The following is a 21353-nucleotide window of genomic DNA, read 5'->3' as shown; positions in this document are numbered from 1 at the left end:
CACTTGAAAAGCATCAAATAAAGCTGCAGCGACATTTCATCTCTGGCATGATGTCATGTCATATTTATGACTTCCAGGAACTGCCACTTGAACATCTTGAATCACATCCTCGAAAAGAGAAATTGACACACACAAAAAGGTCATAGTACTTAAGACTGACAGCTACATAATTCAAGTAAGCACCAGAAACTTACTGCGATCCAACTCTGCTTCAATTTTATCTTCTCTGTTTACATGTCCCTTTAAAAGAGTGTTATTTCTAAAATCACTGGCTTAAATATTCACCTTTTTTTGGGGGGGGTGTCACCTACATAATTGGATCTTCACCATCAGTTGGTGAGGGCAATAATCTTTGTATTGTGTATTTAATTCTTAGGCTGATTCTGGGATGTGGCTTTGGAACCTGGAGAAGTTTTGGTGTCAGCAGAGAGGACACGCATGATGTCTTGCACAGCTTTTTTGATCTGGGCGCCAAACCTGTGAGAGTCCTAAACAGGAAACAGGAAATGAAACTATATAGCTCATCGTTTTTCCATGCATCGGCTTAAAACAGTCAACAACTAGTAAAGCAACTAGTTAAAAACTCAAATGAAGTTGAATCTGTGCAGTCCAGAAGGTAACCAGCATGTAATTTCACATACAGGGCAAGGTCAAACTTTTGTACGCAAGGGCATTTTTAACATGGATGGATTAAATTATAATAAAAAAAATTGTAAATATTTACAATAAATCAGGTAATCAATTAATTATAAATTTCCAAAATTACTTCATATGCACAATATGTAGAAGTTTCTTTTATTTAAAACCACTTTTTTTTTAAACTTTGATTTGTGCAGAACAAAACAAAATTGATTTGTCAATATTATATTCATTGCAATGAATATAAATGACTCCCGCTCAAAAGTCACAAAACAGAACCGCCATTATGCACGAGTTGTGATAGGCATCGAAGTATAACAAGAGACGCTTTGTAATCATGCTACGGCATTTAAATGTTAGAGAAATAGTTTACTTACAGTTTCCTTAAAGGAATGCTTGGATGACACATGGAAGTTGATCATGTCTTCACCCACGATGATGTAAGAAACGCCGTAACCGTCATCAGCAACCTGATGTGACCGCAGACAAACGTGACAATTTCACCATATACATGTAAATATATAAAATCAAATAAAAGGATCATTGATGTGGTGCTCACAGGTCCAAATCCTCCGCCGAGTGATACAAAATCAGGGTGGTTCTTCAAATCAAAAAGTTCCATTTGCTGAACCGGCGTCTGACTTGTGGAGAGGCGCCAAGGCTCTGACAAAACCTGACGTGAATAGAGATTGCAAAGTATTGAACTTGAGCAAATAGAGAAAAATCAACAATTTCACCTCTTTTAGAAACGGTGATTCCACTCCCAAATATTTGGAGACGATGTACAGGCAGAAGAGATGTCTATCGATTCCAGCTCCGGTCATAGCCAAGCGATACAGATTTTGGTGTTTCTCTGAAGCCAGTCGAAAGAGGTGCTGACATTGTTCTTCGCTCTACAAAAACACAATGCACTCGAATGACTCGAAACAATACACTTTGAATTTTCTATTCAACTTTTGCTTCAAAGTGAGACGAACCCCAAAAGTAAAGACCTACCTCGCCACTCTCCAAAGCTTTGACGAAGGCACTGCTTTCATTCGAGCAGGATCGCACCGTCTCTGTCCGTCCTTCCCTGAAGAGACGGGTCATGGACGCCTCGTAGGTCAGACAGAAACCGCCGCGATCCTGAGGAAATAAAATAATGAACATACACAAAGCCCAGGAAATAATGTAAAAATATGCAACATGTCTCACTTACCCTGTAGTACGCTAACTGTAATGCAATCTGAATAAACGCGTCCGGGCTGACCCGAAGCTTCTTAATTCGGCCTTTGCCAAAGTCTCTGAAGGGGAACACGTGACAGTCCACATCGTCAGCCAAAGCCTTGGCAACAGCAAGAGAGCTACACACTTGGGCTTGAACCTGAAAATGCCACAGAGGTAAGAGACTTGAGCAAAGTGTTTTTTTTTTTTAAATTCTTGTTTAATTCCAAAATTGGGACATTATCTTATCATTAACTTATTGTTTGTAAGGGCTGAAGTTGTCTGCTCATGGTGAATTTGCAAAAAACAAGTTGATCAGGTTAAACATTCAACTTCATTGAAGCTGTTTTTTTTTTAGTACTAATGAGCACATAGCCGGACGTTGAACTTTCGGTTTCATAATGATCCGACTCGCCCCCCCCCCCCAAAATTCCATCGGACGCACAGCAGACAACGGGGGCTTTTCTTATGATCGTGTGTGAGAGTGCGGAGAGGAAAAAATACTTTTTTTTAGCATTGAAACATATTTTACACAATCCCTTCACTTGTTATCCAGCGATCATCAGTAAGATTTAATAGTATTCCCATAAGAATGATCGCTCTGTGTATAAAATAATGACCTGCACAATAATTTCCATGATAGATTCTGAATGCTATCCATATCTGAGGAAGACTGGAGTGTGCGGTCCAAAGTGTCAGCAGCAGGTCACAACAAAAAAAAATCTTTCATTTATCTGAACAAAAGAATCTACGGATATGACCTGCACAATAACCTTTCAATCGGAAAATCGGATTCATTCAATCAGATCTTAAAGTTAGTTAACGTAGGCAGTGGCTAGCAAGTGTGTCACTGCTATAAACCTTACTGTGTTTATACAAAAAGCCTGTCCAAACACATTGTAAGATGGAATGATAACATTCTGGTATGATGACTATTGTAAACTTTGGTGTGTCTGGACACGAGTGGCGAGTTGGATGACAGCGTTGGAAAGTTATCAGTAATACCTCTGGTGTGATGTCCCAGATAAGCCTCTGGGGATGGGGTAATGAGCGATCCACTTCACCCTTACAGTGGCCATCCTCAGTGTATCCCAGATGGAAGGCATCCGTGGCTAGCGTGAACTTAAAATACATTTACAGAAAGTAAAATTAGGTTCACCTATGAGGGTGGAAAAAGTGCATTTGAAAGAAATATCGTACTGCGATGGATGAGCCACCACCATTGCTCTGTGGTAGGCACAAAATGTATATCATTTTTTTATTTTACATTTTTTTTTATCAAACAGAAATGTTGATTCTGGTGTGAGAAGATTTTTTGCTTCTTTTGTGTGTTTAGGCAGCAGATGGCTTCAATCTAAGGTTTAGCAACAGTGGTGATCAAATAATGATGATCGTTTGTAAACCACTGAGGATTGTGTGTGTGTGCGTGGGTGGGGGGCGGGTCATGATTACATCTCGTGAGATGCATACTCATTGTTAAAACCGTGAGAACTTCCTTGAACCCAGCCATGCAACAGTCTTCCGCTATTGATGTGACAGAGTGAGAATGGAATGCACGCACCTCCCACAGGTGAGCCACGGTTGGCGCATCAGCCCAAGAGTGTTCAGCGTTCAGTCCATTCTTCCCGTTTTGGTAGATCACCACCGAAAATGATTTATCATACCACCTAGGGGGGAAAAAAAAAATAAAAATCAAAGAACGAGACAGACACAAATAATTGAACATTCAGTTTGATCCTCACCTGTCGTAACATTTGCCATGAAGCAACGACTTGGCGTATCGGTCCAAATTTCCCGCCGGGTCGTTTCCTCTCATACCTTGCTCTTCATCATCCAAGGTCACGAAGAAAGCTGCCTTTTCGATGGCATCTAAGGATCGCTTGTTGACGCCGGAGCTGAAGTACTGCGTTCGCACCTGAGACCAAGGAATCCTGGAAATAAATTGGAACATGTGAGAAACGCTTCTGACCTAGCTCCAAACCAAAACATCCATTATGAACGGCCATATGCTTTCAAATCGAACGTGTATATGCAATTTGGATTCATCTGAAATGCTTACAATCAATAATGCTTCCAAGACGGTCAAAAGTTGAAATATTTCATGAAAGCCAAAAACATCCCATCCACAGCTGTGGAGCCTTTTGTTGTGCCAGAGGCCAAGGCCAAACACGATTTCCTACGTCGCTGCGTACGGTGACAATAACGAAAATGTAATCGTGCTTTCTACCTGTCTCCAGCAGTGAGGGCTCCTAATTTGTCTTCTCCAGGTAATGGAGGCGAAGGGTCATCCAGAATCCTCTGAATCTGATACTCAACTTCCCTGGGAGATAGCAGGCGGCCAGCCCGGTACACCCACAAGCGAAAAAAGCGTCCCTTGTGATACACAGCAACAAACTCGCTATCCAGCCAGTGCTGGAGAACATCTGTGAAAACAAATAATGAAATCTTTACTGGTCATTCTGTTTGGATATATTTGTGTGTGTGCAAGCATGCGTTACCAGTCTCAACTCCCGGAGTACGTGTTGTGTTGAACATCCTCTCAGTCTGGGCTGCACACAGAGGGATAACAGTACCCGGAACGCGGCTCTAATTCATCGACACAATAACAAACATCGACCTAATTAATTTATGTGCTTTATAATAAACATGTTGTTTATTGTGTTACTTAAAATCAAAACAGAAAATCAGTAGAGCTCATAAATGACATTGCAGACGCGTGACCCTGTTCTAACATCTGCATGTGATTTAGGTCACCAGAACTTTCCAAACCACATACCGGTTTGAGTTCCTCTCGATTGACTTTGCGGCGGTAGAGGAGCATGGCTATAATTGTGTTTCCTGCCCTGGCGGCTTGGATAGAAGTTGGTGTCACGTACAGGAAATCCTTTAAAGTACAACGAGAAAGTAAGACGTTCAACATCGCACCAGGAATAGAGGAAGTGAAGGAAGAAAAAAAAAAAAAATCCAAATGGATGGCTGCCAAGCAAAAAAAAAAAAAGGTTACCATGCCGTAGTAGTTACTGTTAACCATTATGGGGCCTCGGCTTCGAAGGTAAATGTATTCCTCCCACCAGTCACTCACCTGAAAGGAAAATAGAACCACGTAAATCATAACCACGACCTCTGACGAAATAAAAAAGATAGTTCTTAGTGAAAAATCACTTTATTTTCCACGACGCTTTGAAAAATTTCTGGAAAAAAAAAAATGGCTACACTGGTTTCACACTTCCAATGCATATGAAACGTTATAAATGCAAATTGACAGTAGCGCATGTGAATTTTTTTTTTTTTTAAAGTGATAGACTTACATAGTTCGTAGCCCAGAGAGCCTTAAGTTTTAAATAACGTTGGAGTCGATTTCCCAGGTTGCATTCAAAGTCCGAGGCCAGTGTTTTCATCCGTTTGAATTCAGGGTCGGACAACAGAGGGCGTGTTGACTCCAAGTACTAAGGCAGAAAAAGAATTTGAACAATTTTGCTGTATTACATCAATCAACATGAGGACTGTGAGTGCAGACATGTTAGCGTTTGTGCACACACCCTGCTGAGTGTGTCCTTAATGGCAGGAACAGGCAGATGAGGTAGCGACGTCTGATAACTATATAGTAGCGGCTTCCTGCTTGATAAGAGCCTCAATAGAGTCTGGCAAAAAAAAAAAGAAAGTGACACAATTCATTTGGCAGAATTTTGCAGCAACATTGACAATGATAGAAACTCGCCACTAGAGGTCACTGTAATACAAAGTATGAGCATAACTTACCACCCAGATTTTGGTGGCGTTGGAAACTCGACCGTGCTGCTCAAACATCCATCGGTGGTAGGAGAGAAGGAGCTTGAGGCAGAACCTGAGAGCTAGGATAAGGGAGAGCCACAGCAGCGTGCTGAAAACCAGCGCCGAAAGCATCGTCTGGCCCTGAGCGCTGAGTGACAAGCTGGCATGGAGGAGAAAATCATCCATTATTAATCAAGTCCAGTCATATTAGTCACTATCACGATGCAAAATATTTCAACAATAGTGAAAGTGTTTTAAAAGTGTGTGTGTGTGCCCGTAACACAAACAGTGAGTCAGTAACACTGAGTGACATGTCTGCCTGAAATGTCGGTCAGAGTTCACGTGTTTAAAATCACACCCACATTGCTCACTTGTGACTCATCAGTCAGACATGCAGAGGTTTTGAGTGGTTGTGGTTGTTAGCCACTTGCATTTTTTAAATACCTGGCTGGATGCAAGGTATCGCAACAGAAGCACCCGCGACCCTCGTCAGGATAAGCCGGTTTGAAAGGTGAATGAGTGAATAAAGTCAAACAGTAAAGACAAACACTCATTTTTCTACCTGAGGGGAAGGTGTTGCTGGATCTTGGAAATGAGCCCCATGCTCGGATCAGAGCGCATGTACATGGTGGCCAGGATGGCAATGACAACAAATAGCCAGGATGAAGGACTGGCTGGATACATGCCCTTGATCACTCGGTTCTGCAGCAAAAAAGAAATAAATGGAGCTTCTCCTGTCAGGTTTAAAGTCAATGATGGCATTGCATCTTTGCTTTTACTCACTCTTATGCGGCTGACCCGCTTTTTCCATGATCGTACTCCTGACAGGTAGATCTGGTTCAGTGCCTGATATGAAAGCTGCAGATCAATGCCTTCTGGTGTTATAGTGAATTGGAATGCCACAGCTTGGTGAGCTTCTGCCATGGCTATTGGACCCATAAGAAAAAAAAAAAAAAGATTAATTCAACATGCACATACATTTTTTAAGTTGTAATATTTAGAATGAACCCAAATTTGCTCACTAACTATTACATTCGGTTTTATTTTGTGGGCCACTCATGGGACCATTTTTAATTATTAAAAAAAAAAAAACATGCCTATCCTAATAATTGCATAAAATGGCAAGCAAACTGAAGATACTACTGCACAAATGGTAGCCATCAGTGTCAGCGTGCTCATGAATTATATATGACAGTACTTTTATGCAATTAGTATTCGAACTGCGCTGCTGCCTAAACAAAATAGATTCAACAACCTAAGCAGCAGCTAGATGTGGGATGGCAGAAATATTCACTCCATGCACATCATTATTATACTTTTCAACCCCAAGTTAAATAAACAAAAACAAGGGTGAGTAGCACTGTGTGTTAACATGCAAAACAGGTTAAATCACTTGTGGGAGGCGACCAAACTAGTATTGTGCAGTACAAACATCAAGCATGTCACTAGAAGTAAATAACTCGGCACTTGACGTAATTGGATCCAGACCTTATATATGTAAGTTGAGTCATTCAAAATCATGTACATTTTTCCACAATGAATGCTACTGAGGTTTTGTTGTTCTATGTTCAGAATGTATCCGAATAAAAAAAAAAAAATAGTGCAACGTTTATAATGTAAAATCAATATTAGAGTTCAATGTTGATTCAATGTTGGAAAAATAATAATGAGTCCAATACTTGCCTGCGGAAGATTTTACACCAGCAATAACCGGTTTGAATTATTCAACGATTAAGCATTCATGATTTAAAATAAGAAAAGCTATCAAAACAATCTTGAAAACATTTTTAGTTCACAATTTGATCTGGGCAATTGTTGAAACTGATGGAACATTTTGTTCCATATGACTTTGACTTTTGTGTGCATGAAAAATGAACAGCCAGTAACAATTATTTTCAACAATTTCAAGCATCTATTAAAATCAATCTTTTATTGATCGATCACTGGGTTTAATGGATGGGCGACAAAAATCAAACGACTATTATTCAACACCGTGACGTCATAGCATCGAACAGGGAGCAGCCCGTTTGTCTTTCACCGCGCGTGTCAATAGTTAAAGGATTCTTGATTATAATTTCAGTAAATGCTTAAGACTCCTTTATGTGTTGTGCAATGACGCTACCATGACGACCACCGGCGAAACTTGTTTTCATATGGCTTTACTTTAGAAAACAGGTTTACTTTTGAACGTTGCTCCACAAGCATACCTCATGCTGTGCATCCATTCACCATCCTCGTCCAGCGGTGGTAAAAGAAACCAAAAAATAAACATATGCACTCGGCAAATATGTGACATTTACTCTCATTTTGGAGAAGTCGTGTAGCATGCAGCACACAAACGCTCCATTCAGTTTCAGCACCATCTCCACCCGCGCGAAGCTCAACGAGGAGTGGGCGCACAAATGCTTGGAATAAACATCAATTAAACAAGTGGGGGAAAAGGAAATTAATAGGAGGTTTGAATTATACCTGGAAATTGATGGAAGGTGTTTGCTTGGCAGTGTGATCGATGGAGAAGCTTCTATTTGTGCCGCTCCCTGCGCCTCCTCTCCGGATGGGGAAGTGAGCGCTCTTCACTCTTGGTGCAAACTAGCCTAGCTTGCTAACAAATGATTTCAACAACTGTCGCCAAAGATCGTCTGTGTTTAAGTAGAGGACCTCTTCTTCGCTATTTTCTGCGGCAGACTGTCTTGGATGTTTCTGGGGTGCGTTCACGCTCAATGGATATAAGCAATATTTAGGACAAATTCCAGCCATTTAAAAATGATGGTGTTTAGATTTGAATAAAAGTAAAATAAAATGAAAAGATAACTGCATATAGCTATAAAATAAAAACAGGAAAACAAGACTAATAACACTTGTTTGCAATTCCCTTTTTCTTGTTATTGCTTGCTTTTGTGTTTGCAATTCCTTTTGCTTGTTTTGTTTGATTTTTATCTTGCCGTTGTGTTTCATTTGAGTTTTGATGTAACTGTCATATAACAAAAATCACAAGTGTATCATATCAATATGAGCTCAATTCCTCATAGATAATTCCATTGCTGTTTATTAATAAACATTTCTCACAGGCAATAATCATTTCTGTTTCCCCTCATACCAGTCATAATTAATATTTTAGAATTTGTTTTCGTTCCAGCAGTTTGAGTGGAGGGTAAATGATGAGCTGTGTTTGGTGCACATGGGTGGGAGACAAATGACTGTAGTGGGACTAAAAGAATGACACTTGGGAATAATGAGGGAGAATGTTTTATGGCGACTACAGTGTCGATAAAAGACAATGAATGCTACACAGAAACAGATGGCATACGATGAAGACAGACAAAGTTAGATATAGGGTGCATGTGCGGTGAAGTCATCAGTGTAAAATGTATACAAAGGCAAGGGGAGTGATTAAATGACAGAGATTGGGGTGGGGTGGCTGACATATATTTCAATAATAGCGATGTATTCTGCGCTAGGTAGTTTTAAAAGCAGCAGCCCTTTGTTATCATGCTTTTCTTTCTATCTGTACTGAAAAGATTTCTTCTCAGAAAAAAGAACTTTAACCTTAATCACTGGCGGAGCTAGAGGGGGGACTGTGGGGGTACCGCCCTCCCCAAATATCCTTGGTCCCTCCCAGCTGCCTTGCCAGATATTGACTTTTGAGTATTTTTTTATTTTTCCAGGACTATTTTCCCACATTTCCACCTATTCCTCATATGATACAACACAATTGATCTTTAATTGCTTGGGTTTGTAATATTTTTTCTTTGTTTTGCAAACCTAAAGGAAAAATCATGACTTCCCAGTGCCCTTGATTGCTTATTCCTCCAAACATTTCTGACATTTAAACTGGATGGGCCGCACTTTTCAGGGTCTGCCTCAGTTATGGAAAGGGAAAAGAAATGAGATTATAAAAGAAAGTGGTGCAGATTGTTTGGGTCCTCAAAAATACAACTGCTTCCCTCCCCAATTTCTTCATAAAACAGACATTTCAAGACTGCAGAAAGACTTGACGTGCATGACAAGACAAATGCAAGCTCATTTGTAAGTTAGTGCTTAATTGAAAAAATATTTTTAACAGAAAGAAACATTAAAATAACCGTTGTTGTCACACTATTGAGCCACAAAGGATTCCAAAGATCAATGATTATTTTGGAGGATTGAAAGACTGCTGCCATACTTTGCAATTGTAGCTAAAAATTGTGTTTAATTTTGGAAGTGGAGTGCCTGTGATAGTGTTAGTACATGCATGTTTGCACTAATTTCCTTACATTCCAGAAACATACAGCTCGTGCTCTCTTTAGCGAAGAGTGTCAAAGACAATGACAGAGAAACATTTCTTAAAGCCTTATCTTATCTTTTGTTATGTTTGAGTACGATTTTTATCTTTGGTGGTGTAAGTCATTTAGTGTAGCAAACAATAAGAAAGTGGGTTCAAAATTAACAACATATAACAATACAGGTGGGTTTTTGCAGCATAAATTGTCACAATAATCAAAGCTTTTGTGGTCGATGAGAGATAAATAATAAATACATAATTGGAAAAAAATAAACCTTTAAATGTAAAACATTCATATTGATAGGGCCTATTTTGCTGGTGGCATGAAAATACAGACAGACCAGAGTAGACTACAAAAAAAACAATCATATGTGGCTCGCAATTTCTCTTGCCTTCCCCCTCTAGGCAATTTTTTTTTTTTTTTTTTTACAATGACAGACATCACAATCAATGTGTTTTACATTCTTTCTTTTCCCCTTTGGGAGCAATACATTGCTTGTCATTGGCTGATATCTGATATCATTGAAAAATAAACAAATAAATCAATAAATGTGTGCTTTGGGATGGTTTCCAAATTTCTCATTACTCTTAATTCATTCATTTATTTTATCTTCACGAGGGTCGCGGGCATTAATATTAGTAGCCATGATCAATTATTTTCTGCTAGCCTGACAAATAAAACAAAATTATATCTAAAGGTTAGAGTGGATTTTGGTATGGAGACACGGAAAAAAATAAGTTCAGATATGTCGATGAAAAACATATGACACGAGGGATTTTGGATTTAATCAACATGATGATAAACAAAAGTAAATAAAACCCCTTTTGTCTTTCTGTTACTTTTCAATGTGAGCTATTTCTTATGTGTCCTGTCTCTAACATCTTTTTGCTTGAGGGACTCTACTAAGTGATAAATGGGGAAACATCGAAATGGTGATCCACTATTTCTCCTCCGTTAAAGGCAATACGGTATCATAGCGTTTATCATTTTGATTCAGAAATGAAACTTAATCAATTGCAAGGATAAGATGCATCAGTGGGCCTTATTGTTTTTTTTATATATATCCCGGTACACATAAGTATCAGATCCATCTTCTGTGATGTTTTTGTGTTTTGTTTTTGCCATAATACAGCATCCCTTATCAATAACCCTCCTGTAATTCAGACCCATCCAGTTCTTCGTCATTTCTCAAGACACAAGCTTTGATTTTTTTTTGCTCATTTTAAATAGACATTCCATAAAATCATGTAAGTCATGATGTCAGGTTAAAGGTCAAGTTGAGAAGCATTCATGAAAACTGGAAATGAGGAATGAAAACGTCTGTCATTGGATGTTGATCAGAAGCTTGCAACAAAGTGTGAAGTAAGTGAAGCATCCCGTACGTTAGTGAGCAGGTCGTGTGCTTTCTTCATTAGCGTGTGAACGTGTGACATTTTCTTCTAAGGTGGGATTTTTTTTTTTTTGGGGTGGAGGAGATCTTGCTTCTGATTTCTCCTTGAGGACTGAGAAAAATCCACGGAGCTTTACGTTAAATCTTTTCGCTTTTCCAATCCGCCGCTAGGAACTGAAGTAGCAAGGCAGAAAGAAGGAAAAAAACGGGATGCGGGTAGGATAAAGGACAGAGTAGATATCCCGCCTCTTCTTCATAGCATTCTGTTCAGGGGTGTGACTGTGTCCCATTGGTTGTGGAGAGAAATAAAGTTTTTTCTTTCCCCGACCCTTGTAAGATACCTCCGTCGTGGTTGTTGCCGCTTCCACTCGCCGCATCCGCCGCCGCACGCTCCTTCTCACACCGATCACTTTCCGAAGGCTGACGCGAAGGTGTGCCGGGCTGCCGGGAGGGTTTGCCGTTCTTCTCATCTGAAGGATGCAAGGTGACATTTAAGAGGAAAGAGATGGGACCAAGAATAGAACTACGGGTACATACAGCTTATGAGTTACACACCAGCCAGTGCCTGCACAGAAGGTTGATCATGAGTACTAAGAAGCTGAGCTTGGATGGTTTCCACCACCCTCTTGAATCTGCGACTAGGACCTGAAACAAAAGAAGCGGAGGAAAATATAAATAATGCAATAAAAAAAAACACTATGTCGGAATGTAAGTTGAATTTTTTCCTTGAGAAAATATTAGATTAATTGTATTATTATTTATTATTAATTTATATTAATTAAAGCAATAACAAATATCATGTTTAATAAAAATATTCACAATTACAAATGCAATATAATACAATACATCTTTATTTATGTCTTTTGTGTGTGGGTTATTTTTTTGTTATTTATTATTGTACCCCCAAAAGTGCAATTTTTTTTGTGCAATGAAAAACATCATTATGACATTCACGGTTTAATGAGATGTAGTAAAGCCTTTTGTCTCTCTTTTTCTGCATGTGTCATATATTTAGTATTCAGTACATAGCGGATGTAGTATGACTATAATTCAAAAGAAATGGTTGATTTTTTTTAATAATAACCAATGTTATGTGTAAAAAGAAAAAGAATGAGTTTGAACTGATGCTTGACATCAGCTGCTTTCAGGGATGGAGTGCCAAATGCACGCTGTCTGTCCACTCAAGTATAAATATCTCACTCTACCTGTTATTAGGGTGAAGGTGACGCTGTATATGCCAAGCGCTTTTCTGCCTTCCCTCTCTGCTCGCTCCCTTTCCAGTTCCCGGTCTCCTTCAGAGAAACCGATGTCCACCTGAAGGACAAAACAAGACACATCAAATAAAAATGAGATTTTTTTTTTTCTTTGATTAAGACACTCTCGAAGAATTATTTCAACAGGGTTCATAAGTGTTGATCAAGAAAAAAAGAAGTAATACTTGGAACTTGACAGGCTTCTGGAAAACCGACGGGCCGCCAGAGGATTTGTACTCAGCCCGAAAACTGTTCTGAGACACAACACTGTGACCTAAGGAAGGGATCTGAAAATGGATTAAAAAAAAATATTATTATCTTCCCTCTTCATAAACAAATTTCAGACCAATTAAGGTGAACCCAAAGTCGCTTGTACTTACCGAAAGAAATGCATGGACAATGTCTGCCTTGATAGAGCTGAGGGGTTTGTCTCGAATCAAAACAAAGATTTGCTCCTCTTTCTCCAGGCTGATGAAATTGCCAAACCAGGACCTCTTGGCCAGTCTGTTAACGAGAGTCACACATTAGAGCAACAGCAGGATCTTCATGATGAGAGCTTTAAATACTGAATTCGTTAGAAGCAGCAACTAATTAGCCCCTCTTATGTTTCTCTACCATCATTTCCATGCTGATGTGCATTTTCTTTATCCTCTTATTGTTTTGTTTTGCTATGATGTCACAGTACAAGCGGAATTCAATGTTCAGTCTAATCTTTAGTCCCAAAGACGGTGAATATGTTCTTACTCTGGACTGGACTCTGGAGTTAAACTGGACATGTCCTCTGATGTTGGGACTACAGAATGAAAAACAAAGATGGATAAAAGGCAGTGAATTGAAAAGTCCTAATTATATACACAGAACTCATTCCAGAAGATATTCTGGACACAAAACAGATTTTCTTCCTCATCATTACATTCGATTTTTAACACGAAGAACGATCAAGTCAGAACAGAAGACGAGAATTCTCCCCGTCTCACCTTGGAGTTTGCGCCGGTGGAAACGTGGCGAGCCCAGCAGGTTGTTTTTGAACGAGTTGAGCCTTGTTCTCCAGTGGGCGGAGCTAGAGGAGGCTAGTCCGCCGCTGCTACCTGGACTGGAGGGCGGCGTCAGTGACAGAGAAGCCCCTCCAGATCCATCCCCTCTGGGAGAAGAAGACGAGGAGGAGGAGGAGGGAGGGGTTGTGGAGGAAGGGTGTTGGATTTGGTGCACGGGCGTGCCCAACGGGGTGGGGAGAGGTGAGCCTTGCGGCGTGACCTGCGACACAGGAGGAGTGGCGGCAGAGGAGTTAGACGAGGAGTGGGCATTCTTGGACTTGAACACAGACGGAGAGGGAAAGTTGAAAAAGCGAGGGATGGGAGAGAGAAGCGGAGAGGGGGATGGTGATGGAGTGCGTGGGGTCTGGAGCGGGAGGGACTTCATGGAGTTGAGATGGGGACGCTCAGTGGGGCCTTTGGACGGGAGGGTCTGAGTTTTGGGGTCGGGCGCCGGGCGGATAGGCCGAGGGGTGGTTGCGCTCGCCGCTTTGGGATCTTTAGAGGAGGAAGCTGCGGTTACTTCCGATTGGCTGAAAGTGAACACCGGGCTCTGACAGGATGTGGAGACATGAGAGAGAGAGAGAAAGAAATGGTCATGAAATGATACATGGAAGCCATTCTTCCAACAAACAAGATGTTGGATGAATTCATGATGTCACAAAGACTATAACAAAAAAATGACAGTGGCTGAGAATGTGAAGAGCTTTCAGAAAGCCATAGACAACACTGGATAAATTTTTTACTCCCGCTGGATTGGTCAATCATCACGTGAAACCACTACACTATCAAGAAATTTGTCCCAGTCACTGGAAGATGTAGAATAAAGACAGCTTCTTACCCTGGGACTGCTGAGAGGACTAGAAGAGAGACCCGTGGATGCTCCACTCACTGAGCGAGACCTTTTGGAAAGAGCAGAAAGCAACACATGAGATCCTTTCTCCTTCTCAAGCTTATCTATATATCCACCTTTGGCTGTGTGCATTAGTGTCCAGATTCCTGCGAGGTGGGGTGGGAGAGACTTGGTCAGTCACACTGAGAACTTCCAAACTCTTCCTCTCTGGTCTACAACGGCCGTGGCGGGTCAGCATCGGCGAGTCTACGCGTTTCCTAGGTGGGTCTTTGACGAGTTGCAATGCAAAATGAAAATCATGTTGTTGCTACGTATTTCATATTTGAGATGTGTCTCACCGGCGTCATTTCTCGGGGGTAGATCTTCGTCCTCATAGCTGGGGTAGCGCTCTTTTCTGTCCAACAGGAGGTAGTAAATCATCTTTTCCTGGTTCTCTCTGCACACCAGACAAATGGTTCTATCAATGATAATTCACAACAGATCGATTAAATCGGATGGCTTCGATCGACTTACTCCTCACTCGTAAGGTCCCGTGTGAGTTTGACCCGATCCCGGAAGCAGCCTAAAGAGTACATGCTTTCCAGAACATCAGGGTCCAGGTCGGTCAACGATAGCACCCTTGTCACGCACACGCGACGAGGAGGGGGCTGCTCAGGGCACGGCTCGTTGCGACCGCTCCTGAGAAGCGAAGGAAAGACAATATTATTTTAAAGACATATTAATATTATATATTAATCATATGATATACTATTATATTATCGCACAGTATACATTTTAAGATGGAAGAATAAAATGATGGGATTAAGCTGTCTCTCTCAAGTAGCTCCATGGTGTAAGTAAGCATTAGAAAAACCACAGCAGATGATGCAGAGCAATTCCGCACCACAGCAAATTACAGCCACAATTCTACATGTAAACAATACACTTGGCTAATTAGCATTGTTAAGGCCAATTATTGCATCTATTACATTGTGAAGATGCTCCTAATGTCCCGTGAGTGGAGCCTATCATTAATTAAACCTAATGGGGGGGTGATAAAAGGCAAACAGGTACAATTATATAAAAAAAAGGAATATACTTACTGGTACCAAGCGTGGATCTGTATTGCTTCTAGCTGTAAGGTACAAATACAAAACCCATGTATTAACTAAGCAAACGACACAAAAAGGTGGCACCAAAGCAATATTGCTGTCGCTTTGGCCTGAGCAACAGTAAACGATAATTCATCTTCATCCATGCTCCTTATCAGGTTTGTCATCAATATAAGGTAAATACTCCGTTAATTAAAGGTTTTACAATACCACAACAGCTTTTATTGTAACTAAGTCATACGTTGTATATTTGAACTGTCTTTGCATGTGTTGTGGGTGGTTCGGAGAGAACCGGCTGTCCAGCAAAAAAAAACAAAAAAAACAGAGGATCTCTGACCTCGTTTCAGACTCCATTAATCAGAAGTTCATCAGACGAATGCACAGCTTTGATTAAATCTGTGATCCGTGGTTAACTGAATGACTAACTGATGAGACATTCTCTTTATCTCTGCTTCTATTTTACACTTTTTTTTTTGTGCCACTGTGTCCTGGTTTTACCTCTTTGTTCCTTGTATCAACATAATCCTTTTTATTTTCCATCCTAAGCATTAATTTACAACTTGAGTGGAAAGATATTTTTGAAGGGAGCACTGCTCTATTTTTAACGCTGGGCCAAAGAGTTCTCACTGTAATGAAGCTTTATGCAGCCCTGCACTTCACTTCCTCACATCTGCGTCATTATTAAAAATATGCTAAGCGCTGTTGTTCCACTCCAGTCCTGTAGGTGGCTGTAATGTGCGACAAAGTCACATACCGTGAGTCTCTTGTCAGGGTTGACTTCTATCATCCCTTTGAGCAGCGCTTGACAGTCAGGTGGTATAAAGTGGGGCATATGGAACACTCCACTTTTCACTTTTTCCAGAAGCTGCCGGAGGTTGTCGTGGTCAAACGGCAAAGCACCCTGTGAGGGAAATTTAATCAAATGAAACATTTATTGGGAAAAGGAGAGAGAATAAAAAAAAATACTGAAAACACAAAAACATATTTACCACAAGAAGTGCAAAAAGGATGACTCCACAACTCCAGACATCTGCCCTACGGCCGTCATACTTCTCCCCCTAGAGGAAAACGTTATTATTACACATGCAAAACCAAACACTTAGCATGTAAACACAAACTCACTTACCCTAATGACTTCAGGGCAAGCATAATGCGGGGATCTGTAATGAAAAGGAGTTTTTAAATATATCGCTCAGCAAATTGATCTTCACACGCTCAGATCAATTTACAAATTGTCAATAACAACTGACAATTGATAGTACTTTTCATTTTGAAATAAATACAACTACTTTTGTTAGGTTCAAAGTTCATCCGATGTACTATATATTATGACCTGGGCAAAAAGACTTACCCACAACTAGTTTCTAGTAGACTGTCCCCAACCTGTAATGAGGCCATGCCAAAATCGGCAATCCTGATGTTGTTCTTCTCATCCAGGAGAAGATTCTCAGGCTTCAAGTCTCTGTGACTGGATATATATGCAAATATTTTTTTTAAAAAAAATCAAAAAGCCTGAGTATTTGTATTTTGTATGTTATTAAACTCCTAGTTATTCAAAATATCCTTTTTAACTGTGGTGCACTGACCATATGGAGTAACTGTGGCAGAAATCCAGAGCGGAGATGATCTGTCTGAAGAACTTCCTGGCCTCTTTAGGGGTCAGCCTGCCCTTTTTCACCAGGTAGTCAAAGAGCTCTCCACCAGACACATGCTCCAACACCAGGTACCTGGCAGGTAACGAAAGGCCGTGAAAAGACGGAAGCAGCATTTTTGGAAACGGAAATAAACCAGCATCCAAAAACATTGCTGATGCTACCGCTATAAATGCAAATTCTGCTTAGCTAACAGCTGGACAATTTTTGTTTGGATTTTTCCTCCCCGATTCATTCATTCATTCAGCAGGGAGATACTCACAGATACTTGTTATTTTCATAGACATCATGCAGCTTCAGAACATGAGGGTGCTCAATTAGTTTCAGAATTGCTATTTCTCTCTCCACCTGCAGTGACAGATGGAGGGAGATAGGGAGAGCGGGATGAGGCAGGATTTAGAGAAATAGAGATAGGATGTTAAAATGAAGAAGTGGGTAGAGGCACATAAATATGATGGAAGAGAGAGAGCTAAGCTAGTCAGCAGATCGAGGTGCTCGACCCCATTAAGGGTTTTGCATTTCAAGCCTGAAAACAATGAGGCGAAAGAGCCAGAGTAGAATGCAGCATTAGTCAAATGACAGCTATGACGGAGACATATCAAAATGATTTAAAAATAGATGCAGCAACAAACACACTCTCCAAAACATGTGGATTAAATGATTGAGTTACATGAATCATTTAATTGATTAAGTATTTGTCATTTTAATCTATTTATCTATTTTTATAATTGACTTATGAGGCAGCCAGTGCGTGAAAATATTGAACAGATTGATGATTGCTGATTTTGGTATCAAGGGATGACAAAATGCACAAATTTAACTTAAAGTTAATTTAACAAAAATTACTTAAGCTCCAAAATGTAAATTAAAAAAAAACCTTAACTAACAGGCCACTATGGTTGACAGTGAGCAGACATTTCAAGTTCAATTAAATTCAAAATTCAATGAAATCATCTCAATGTGGTGTATACGGAAGCAATCCTACACACTGTAGTGAAACAATAGATGTCAGATAAATATAAAACACGTTGGTCATTGGAATGATAGATACCTTCATGAGAACTGATTCTGACAGTTTTTCTCTGTTGACAATCTTTATGGCAACTTTCTGTCCCGTTATACAGTGCACACCTAACTTCACCAGTCCTGAAACAAAGAGCAATACAAAAGTGCTTTCAGAAATAAATTTAACAGTAGCTTTATTGTAACGCAATATAAATTTGCACTGGAGAGAATAATCACATTTTTAAAACTCCAAATAGAATAACGCGTGAGCTAACCAAGCCAAAATAATACTTGATGAAATAGTTTGTGGTTGTTTGGCAGCGACACTTAAGTATGGCTAATCATCAATGCAGGTCCTTTCATGTATATCGTATAAAGTAGCTCAAGAGACAAGATGTCCACCAATGATACTAGAATTGCTTGCTACCTTATTTAATAACAAAATATTTGAAACATTTCTCAGTATGATGCAATGCAGATTGTCTATAGCGATGAAGGTGCATGGGGAAGCCTACACCCTAAACTGGACTGTGCACACACCCATTCACACTATTAATATTTCTGGGCAATTTAATTTAACAATCATGCAAATGAGATTCAAACCCAGAACCTCACAGACATACTATTAACCACTTGTCCACCATGTTGCAGCATACATGCACTATAATAAATAGAGTTGTAGCAATCAAATGTACCATTAAAGACTATTACATTATGTGGGTGTACCTAATGAAGTGACGATTTCTAAACAAGGAAGTAAAGAATGCAATGACAGATGAAACTACTGCAAGGAGATTCCTACCAGTCTGTCCCTTCCCGAGGGTCTTCTCCAGCCGGTAAGGCCCCACGTACTGGTTGGACTGGCCCAGTTCCTTGCTGCTCATTTTCCCCGACATTGCCCCAAAAAATCGAGCCAGTTTCAGAGGAGACGAATCAAAAGAGCTGAGGACCCGTTTCGACTCGCAATGCAGCAAGGCTCATCCCAGAAGACTTTAGCGTCGGAGGTGGTCGTGATCTAACGCCGGGCCCTGCAGGCTACTCCCATTCACTTGTTTGTCGTATAGCCTCCAAGCCCGCCCCCACCCAAAAAAAAAAAAAGAAAAGAATCTTACTAAAGTAAGAAACCAGTGTGGTCTTTTACTGGGATGATCGGTTTTTACGTAGAAAAACGTGGAGATCAGAGGGGGATGACGTGACGGTGGAGGTGCTTCCAAAATATGAATAGCCACCCTGCTCCTTCTTTGAGTGCGTGCGTTTGTACTAAAGTGGTGCAGATCTTACTCAGACGTGAACAGGAAGACTAACAGATTGATTTCTGCAAGTGCAGAGTCTCAAATATCCCAAGTCAGAATGCCTCAATCCATGCTCTGATCGATACTAGGGACCCCCCCTTTCCTTCCTCTCTCCTAATGTCAAAAATACATTTCGGAATCCGTCTTAGCTTGAGTCTTCTTCTCTACAGCCGCCTCGATGGCTTCATGTGCTCGCTCGTTCGACGTTAGACTAGATAATCGTCTATTATCACAGCAGCAGGAGCAGCATCAGCATCCAGAATGGTTTTTCCAATATCCGGTACACACTTTGGCTCACCCCCTCCTCGGCCCTGCATCAGGAAATAGAGGAAGAAGGGGGAGGGCAGGCGGGCGGGCGGGGGGGGGGGAGCGTCAAAGAGGCGCTGACAGACCGGGCCAGACAAGACGAACCCGCCCTGGTTCCGAACGGAGATTTTGGATCACGAAGACCCGAAAAAGTGCCGCCTCCGGTGTCGCTTGTTCCAGGAAGCCCAAAGCGGCATCCTCGGCTCAGCTAGTCTGGTGGACGGCACAGTTCTCCTCTCCCCGGCCGACCGTGCTCATCCTATGTCCGCATCTCCTCCAAGCGAAAAAGAGATCAGTCCAAAAAGCACACTTTATGTTTCAGAAGTTGCTCATCACTAACGGGATGGCCTTCATCCAGCACTCTGCAGTCCGTAACGGTCCCGTTCTCTTTAGTCCTCCTCCCCTCCTGCATCCTTCTATTCTATTCATCCAATACGGTCAGCATCAGCATCCGGGTTCCGCTTCCCTCCCCCCTTCCTACGACTCCCACCCCTCCCCTCCTCCGTCACTCTCTCTCCCTTTCAGTTTCTCTTGCCCCCACCCTGCAGCTAAACACTCTATAACAAGGTTAAACAAAAAAAGAAAGGTTTTTGGGGAGGGAACTGCTGACTCAGCTATTGACAGATTCCCCGCCCCCCAATATTCTTATTTTTAGCTTTTTTTTTTAAGCTTTACAAAGAACGTCATCCATCTATCAACTGCAATGGGCATCAATTATACGTGGATTTTTGTTAATCTCCAGCTAATAGACAGGGGCCAATGTACATCTGGTTTTAAATTGTAATATCATCAATCACCGCTAGATGGCAGACATGGTTTAATCTGTTGTGCGTTATAGATGCATTGAGAAATAATTGTGAACCATAAAATATATTATGATAGGCCTACTATGGTGTGCATTGGTTAAAAATTATATATCAAATATCTAGTCCCCCCCAGTAGTGTTGATGATGCACTGCAGCAATAGCACATTCAAGTTAAGCATCAAAATAATGAATTTGGTGCTGATTTCATACCCTCACCCAAGATCCTCGTATGAGTGTCCCAATACCCAGCCACTCCCAGGAAGAGCATCCAGTAAACAGTCAAATCTGTGCCAAGTAAATCATGCAAGTAGTGGCACAGAAAGGACAAGTCAAAAGTCACAACAGCAACAAAATGGCAACAATGTCAACAGCAAAAATGATGTAATGGAATTAAAATTAAGGTTGACCTTGATTTAAAATAAAATGAGGTTATCTGAATATCTATATCTGTCTTGTAAAAAAAAATCAAATTTGTAGCTATAATAATAGTGATAACCTAAGATTGTTAAAAAAAAAGTTTTTCTTTAAGTTCTATACATATGACATAGGGTGAAATATACTTTCTGGCCACACGAGGGTACTGTTATGACTATATTTTAGAAATAATTATTAACAGCTCTGCAGTGTGATAAAGATCAATACTACAAGATGAGTGTCAACCAAAACTGTGCAATGACAAAATGCAGTTTTGATTGACACTGTCACAGATCTAGATTATTTTGATATAAAAGGTGTTTTCATTATTTTGAGACAACAATAAGCATTTTTAAAGGATTATAATTGGTATAGAAACAAAATG

The 21353-nt window shown here is 40.6% G+C and overlaps 2 protein-coding genes across 6 annotated transcripts; both read right to left on the bottom strand.

Moving 5' to 3' along the window:
- Nucleotides 1-297: 297 nt before the first annotated feature.
- On the bottom strand, nucleotides 298-8251 carry cpt1a2b (carnitine palmitoyltransferase 1A2b). 2 transcript variants are annotated; one of them, XM_088356621.1, is made up of 19 exons: nucleotides 8083-8251; nucleotides 6397-6539; nucleotides 6176-6315; nucleotides 5602-5773; nucleotides 5382-5483; nucleotides 5151-5288; nucleotides 4847-4924; nucleotides 4619-4726; nucleotides 4341-4428; nucleotides 4070-4265; nucleotides 3585-3773; nucleotides 3404-3509; nucleotides 2848-2964; nucleotides 1838-2002; nucleotides 1636-1764; nucleotides 1377-1532; nucleotides 1199-1312; nucleotides 1017-1109; nucleotides 298-488 (listed from the first exon to the last, which is right to left on the bottom strand). In XM_088356621.1, exons 2-19 carry the CDS (start codon nucleotides 6535-6537, stop codon nucleotides 366-368), a joined length of 2355 nt encoding a protein of 784 aa, XP_088212747.1. In that variant the 5' UTR covers nucleotides 6538-6539; nucleotides 8083-8251; the 3' UTR covers nucleotides 298-365. The 2 variants fall into 2 exon arrangements, with proteins under 2 accessions (XP_088212747.1, XP_088212746.1); XM_088356620.1 differs by having other exon boundaries at nucleotides 6176-6539.
- A 592-nt stretch (nucleotides 8252-8843) lies between these two features.
- brsk1b (BR serine/threonine kinase 1b) lies at nucleotides 8844-20191 on the bottom strand. 4 transcript variants are annotated; one of them, XM_088356615.1, is made up of 20 exons: nucleotides 18953-20190; nucleotides 18197-18291; nucleotides 17408-17493; nucleotides 17080-17220; nucleotides 16845-16961; nucleotides 16620-16653; nucleotides 16483-16551; nucleotides 16248-16394; nucleotides 15485-15516; nucleotides 14916-15080; nucleotides 14741-14838; nucleotides 14519-14669; nucleotides 14391-14451; nucleotides 13496-14102; nucleotides 13263-13311; nucleotides 12899-13022; nucleotides 12704-12805; nucleotides 12471-12579; nucleotides 11821-11910; nucleotides 8844-11735 (listed from the first exon to the last, which is right to left on the bottom strand). In XM_088356615.1, exons 1-20 carry the CDS (start codon nucleotides 19044-19046, stop codon nucleotides 11533-11535), a joined length of 2574 nt encoding a protein of 857 aa, XP_088212741.1. In that variant the 5' UTR covers nucleotides 19047-20190; the 3' UTR covers nucleotides 8844-11532. The 4 variants fall into 4 exon arrangements, with proteins under 4 accessions (XP_088212741.1, XP_088212743.1, XP_088212744.1 ...); XM_088356617.1 differs by having other exon boundaries at nucleotides 13496-13772; XM_088356616.1 differs by having other exon boundaries at nucleotides 11587-11735; nucleotides 11803-11910; nucleotides 18953-20191.
- Between the last annotated feature and the right edge of the window lie 1162 nt (nucleotides 20192-21353).

The sequence above is a fragment of the Syngnathus floridae genome, chromosome 17, assembly GCF_059516105.1.
Source record: "Syngnathus floridae isolate MCC-2025c chromosome 17, RoL_Sflo_1.0, whole genome shotgun sequence".
NCBI lineage: Eukaryota > Metazoa > Chordata > Actinopteri > Syngnathiformes > Syngnathidae > Syngnathus > Syngnathus floridae.
This window is presented reverse-complemented; position numbering and strand designations above follow the sequence as displayed.

Coding starts and splice junctions, on each gene's coding strand:
- cpt1a2b (XM_088356620.1), bottom strand. CDS start 6,537: ATGGCAGAAGCTCACCAAGCTGTGGCATTCCAATTCACTATAACACCA. Junction 1,765..1,837: donor TACAGTTAGCGTACTACAGG/GTAAGTGAGACA, acceptor TTATTTCCTCAG/GATCGCGGCGGTTTCTGTCT. Junction 1,533..1,635: donor AAGCTTTGGAGAGTGGCGAG/GTAGGTCTTTAC, acceptor GTGTTTTTGTAG/AGCGAAGAACAATGTCAGCA.
- brsk1b (XM_088356615.1), bottom strand. CDS start 19,046: ATGTCGGGGAAAATGAGCAGCAAGGAACTGGGCCAGTCCAACCAGTAC. Junction 16,395..16,482: donor TCCTTTTTGCACTTCTTGTG/GTAAATATGTTT, acceptor TTTCCCTCACAG/GGTGCTTTGCCGTTTGACCA. Junction 15,081..15,484: donor CAGATCCACGCTTGGTACCA/GTAAGTATATTC, acceptor TTCGCTTCTCAG/GAGCGGTCGCAACGAGCCGT.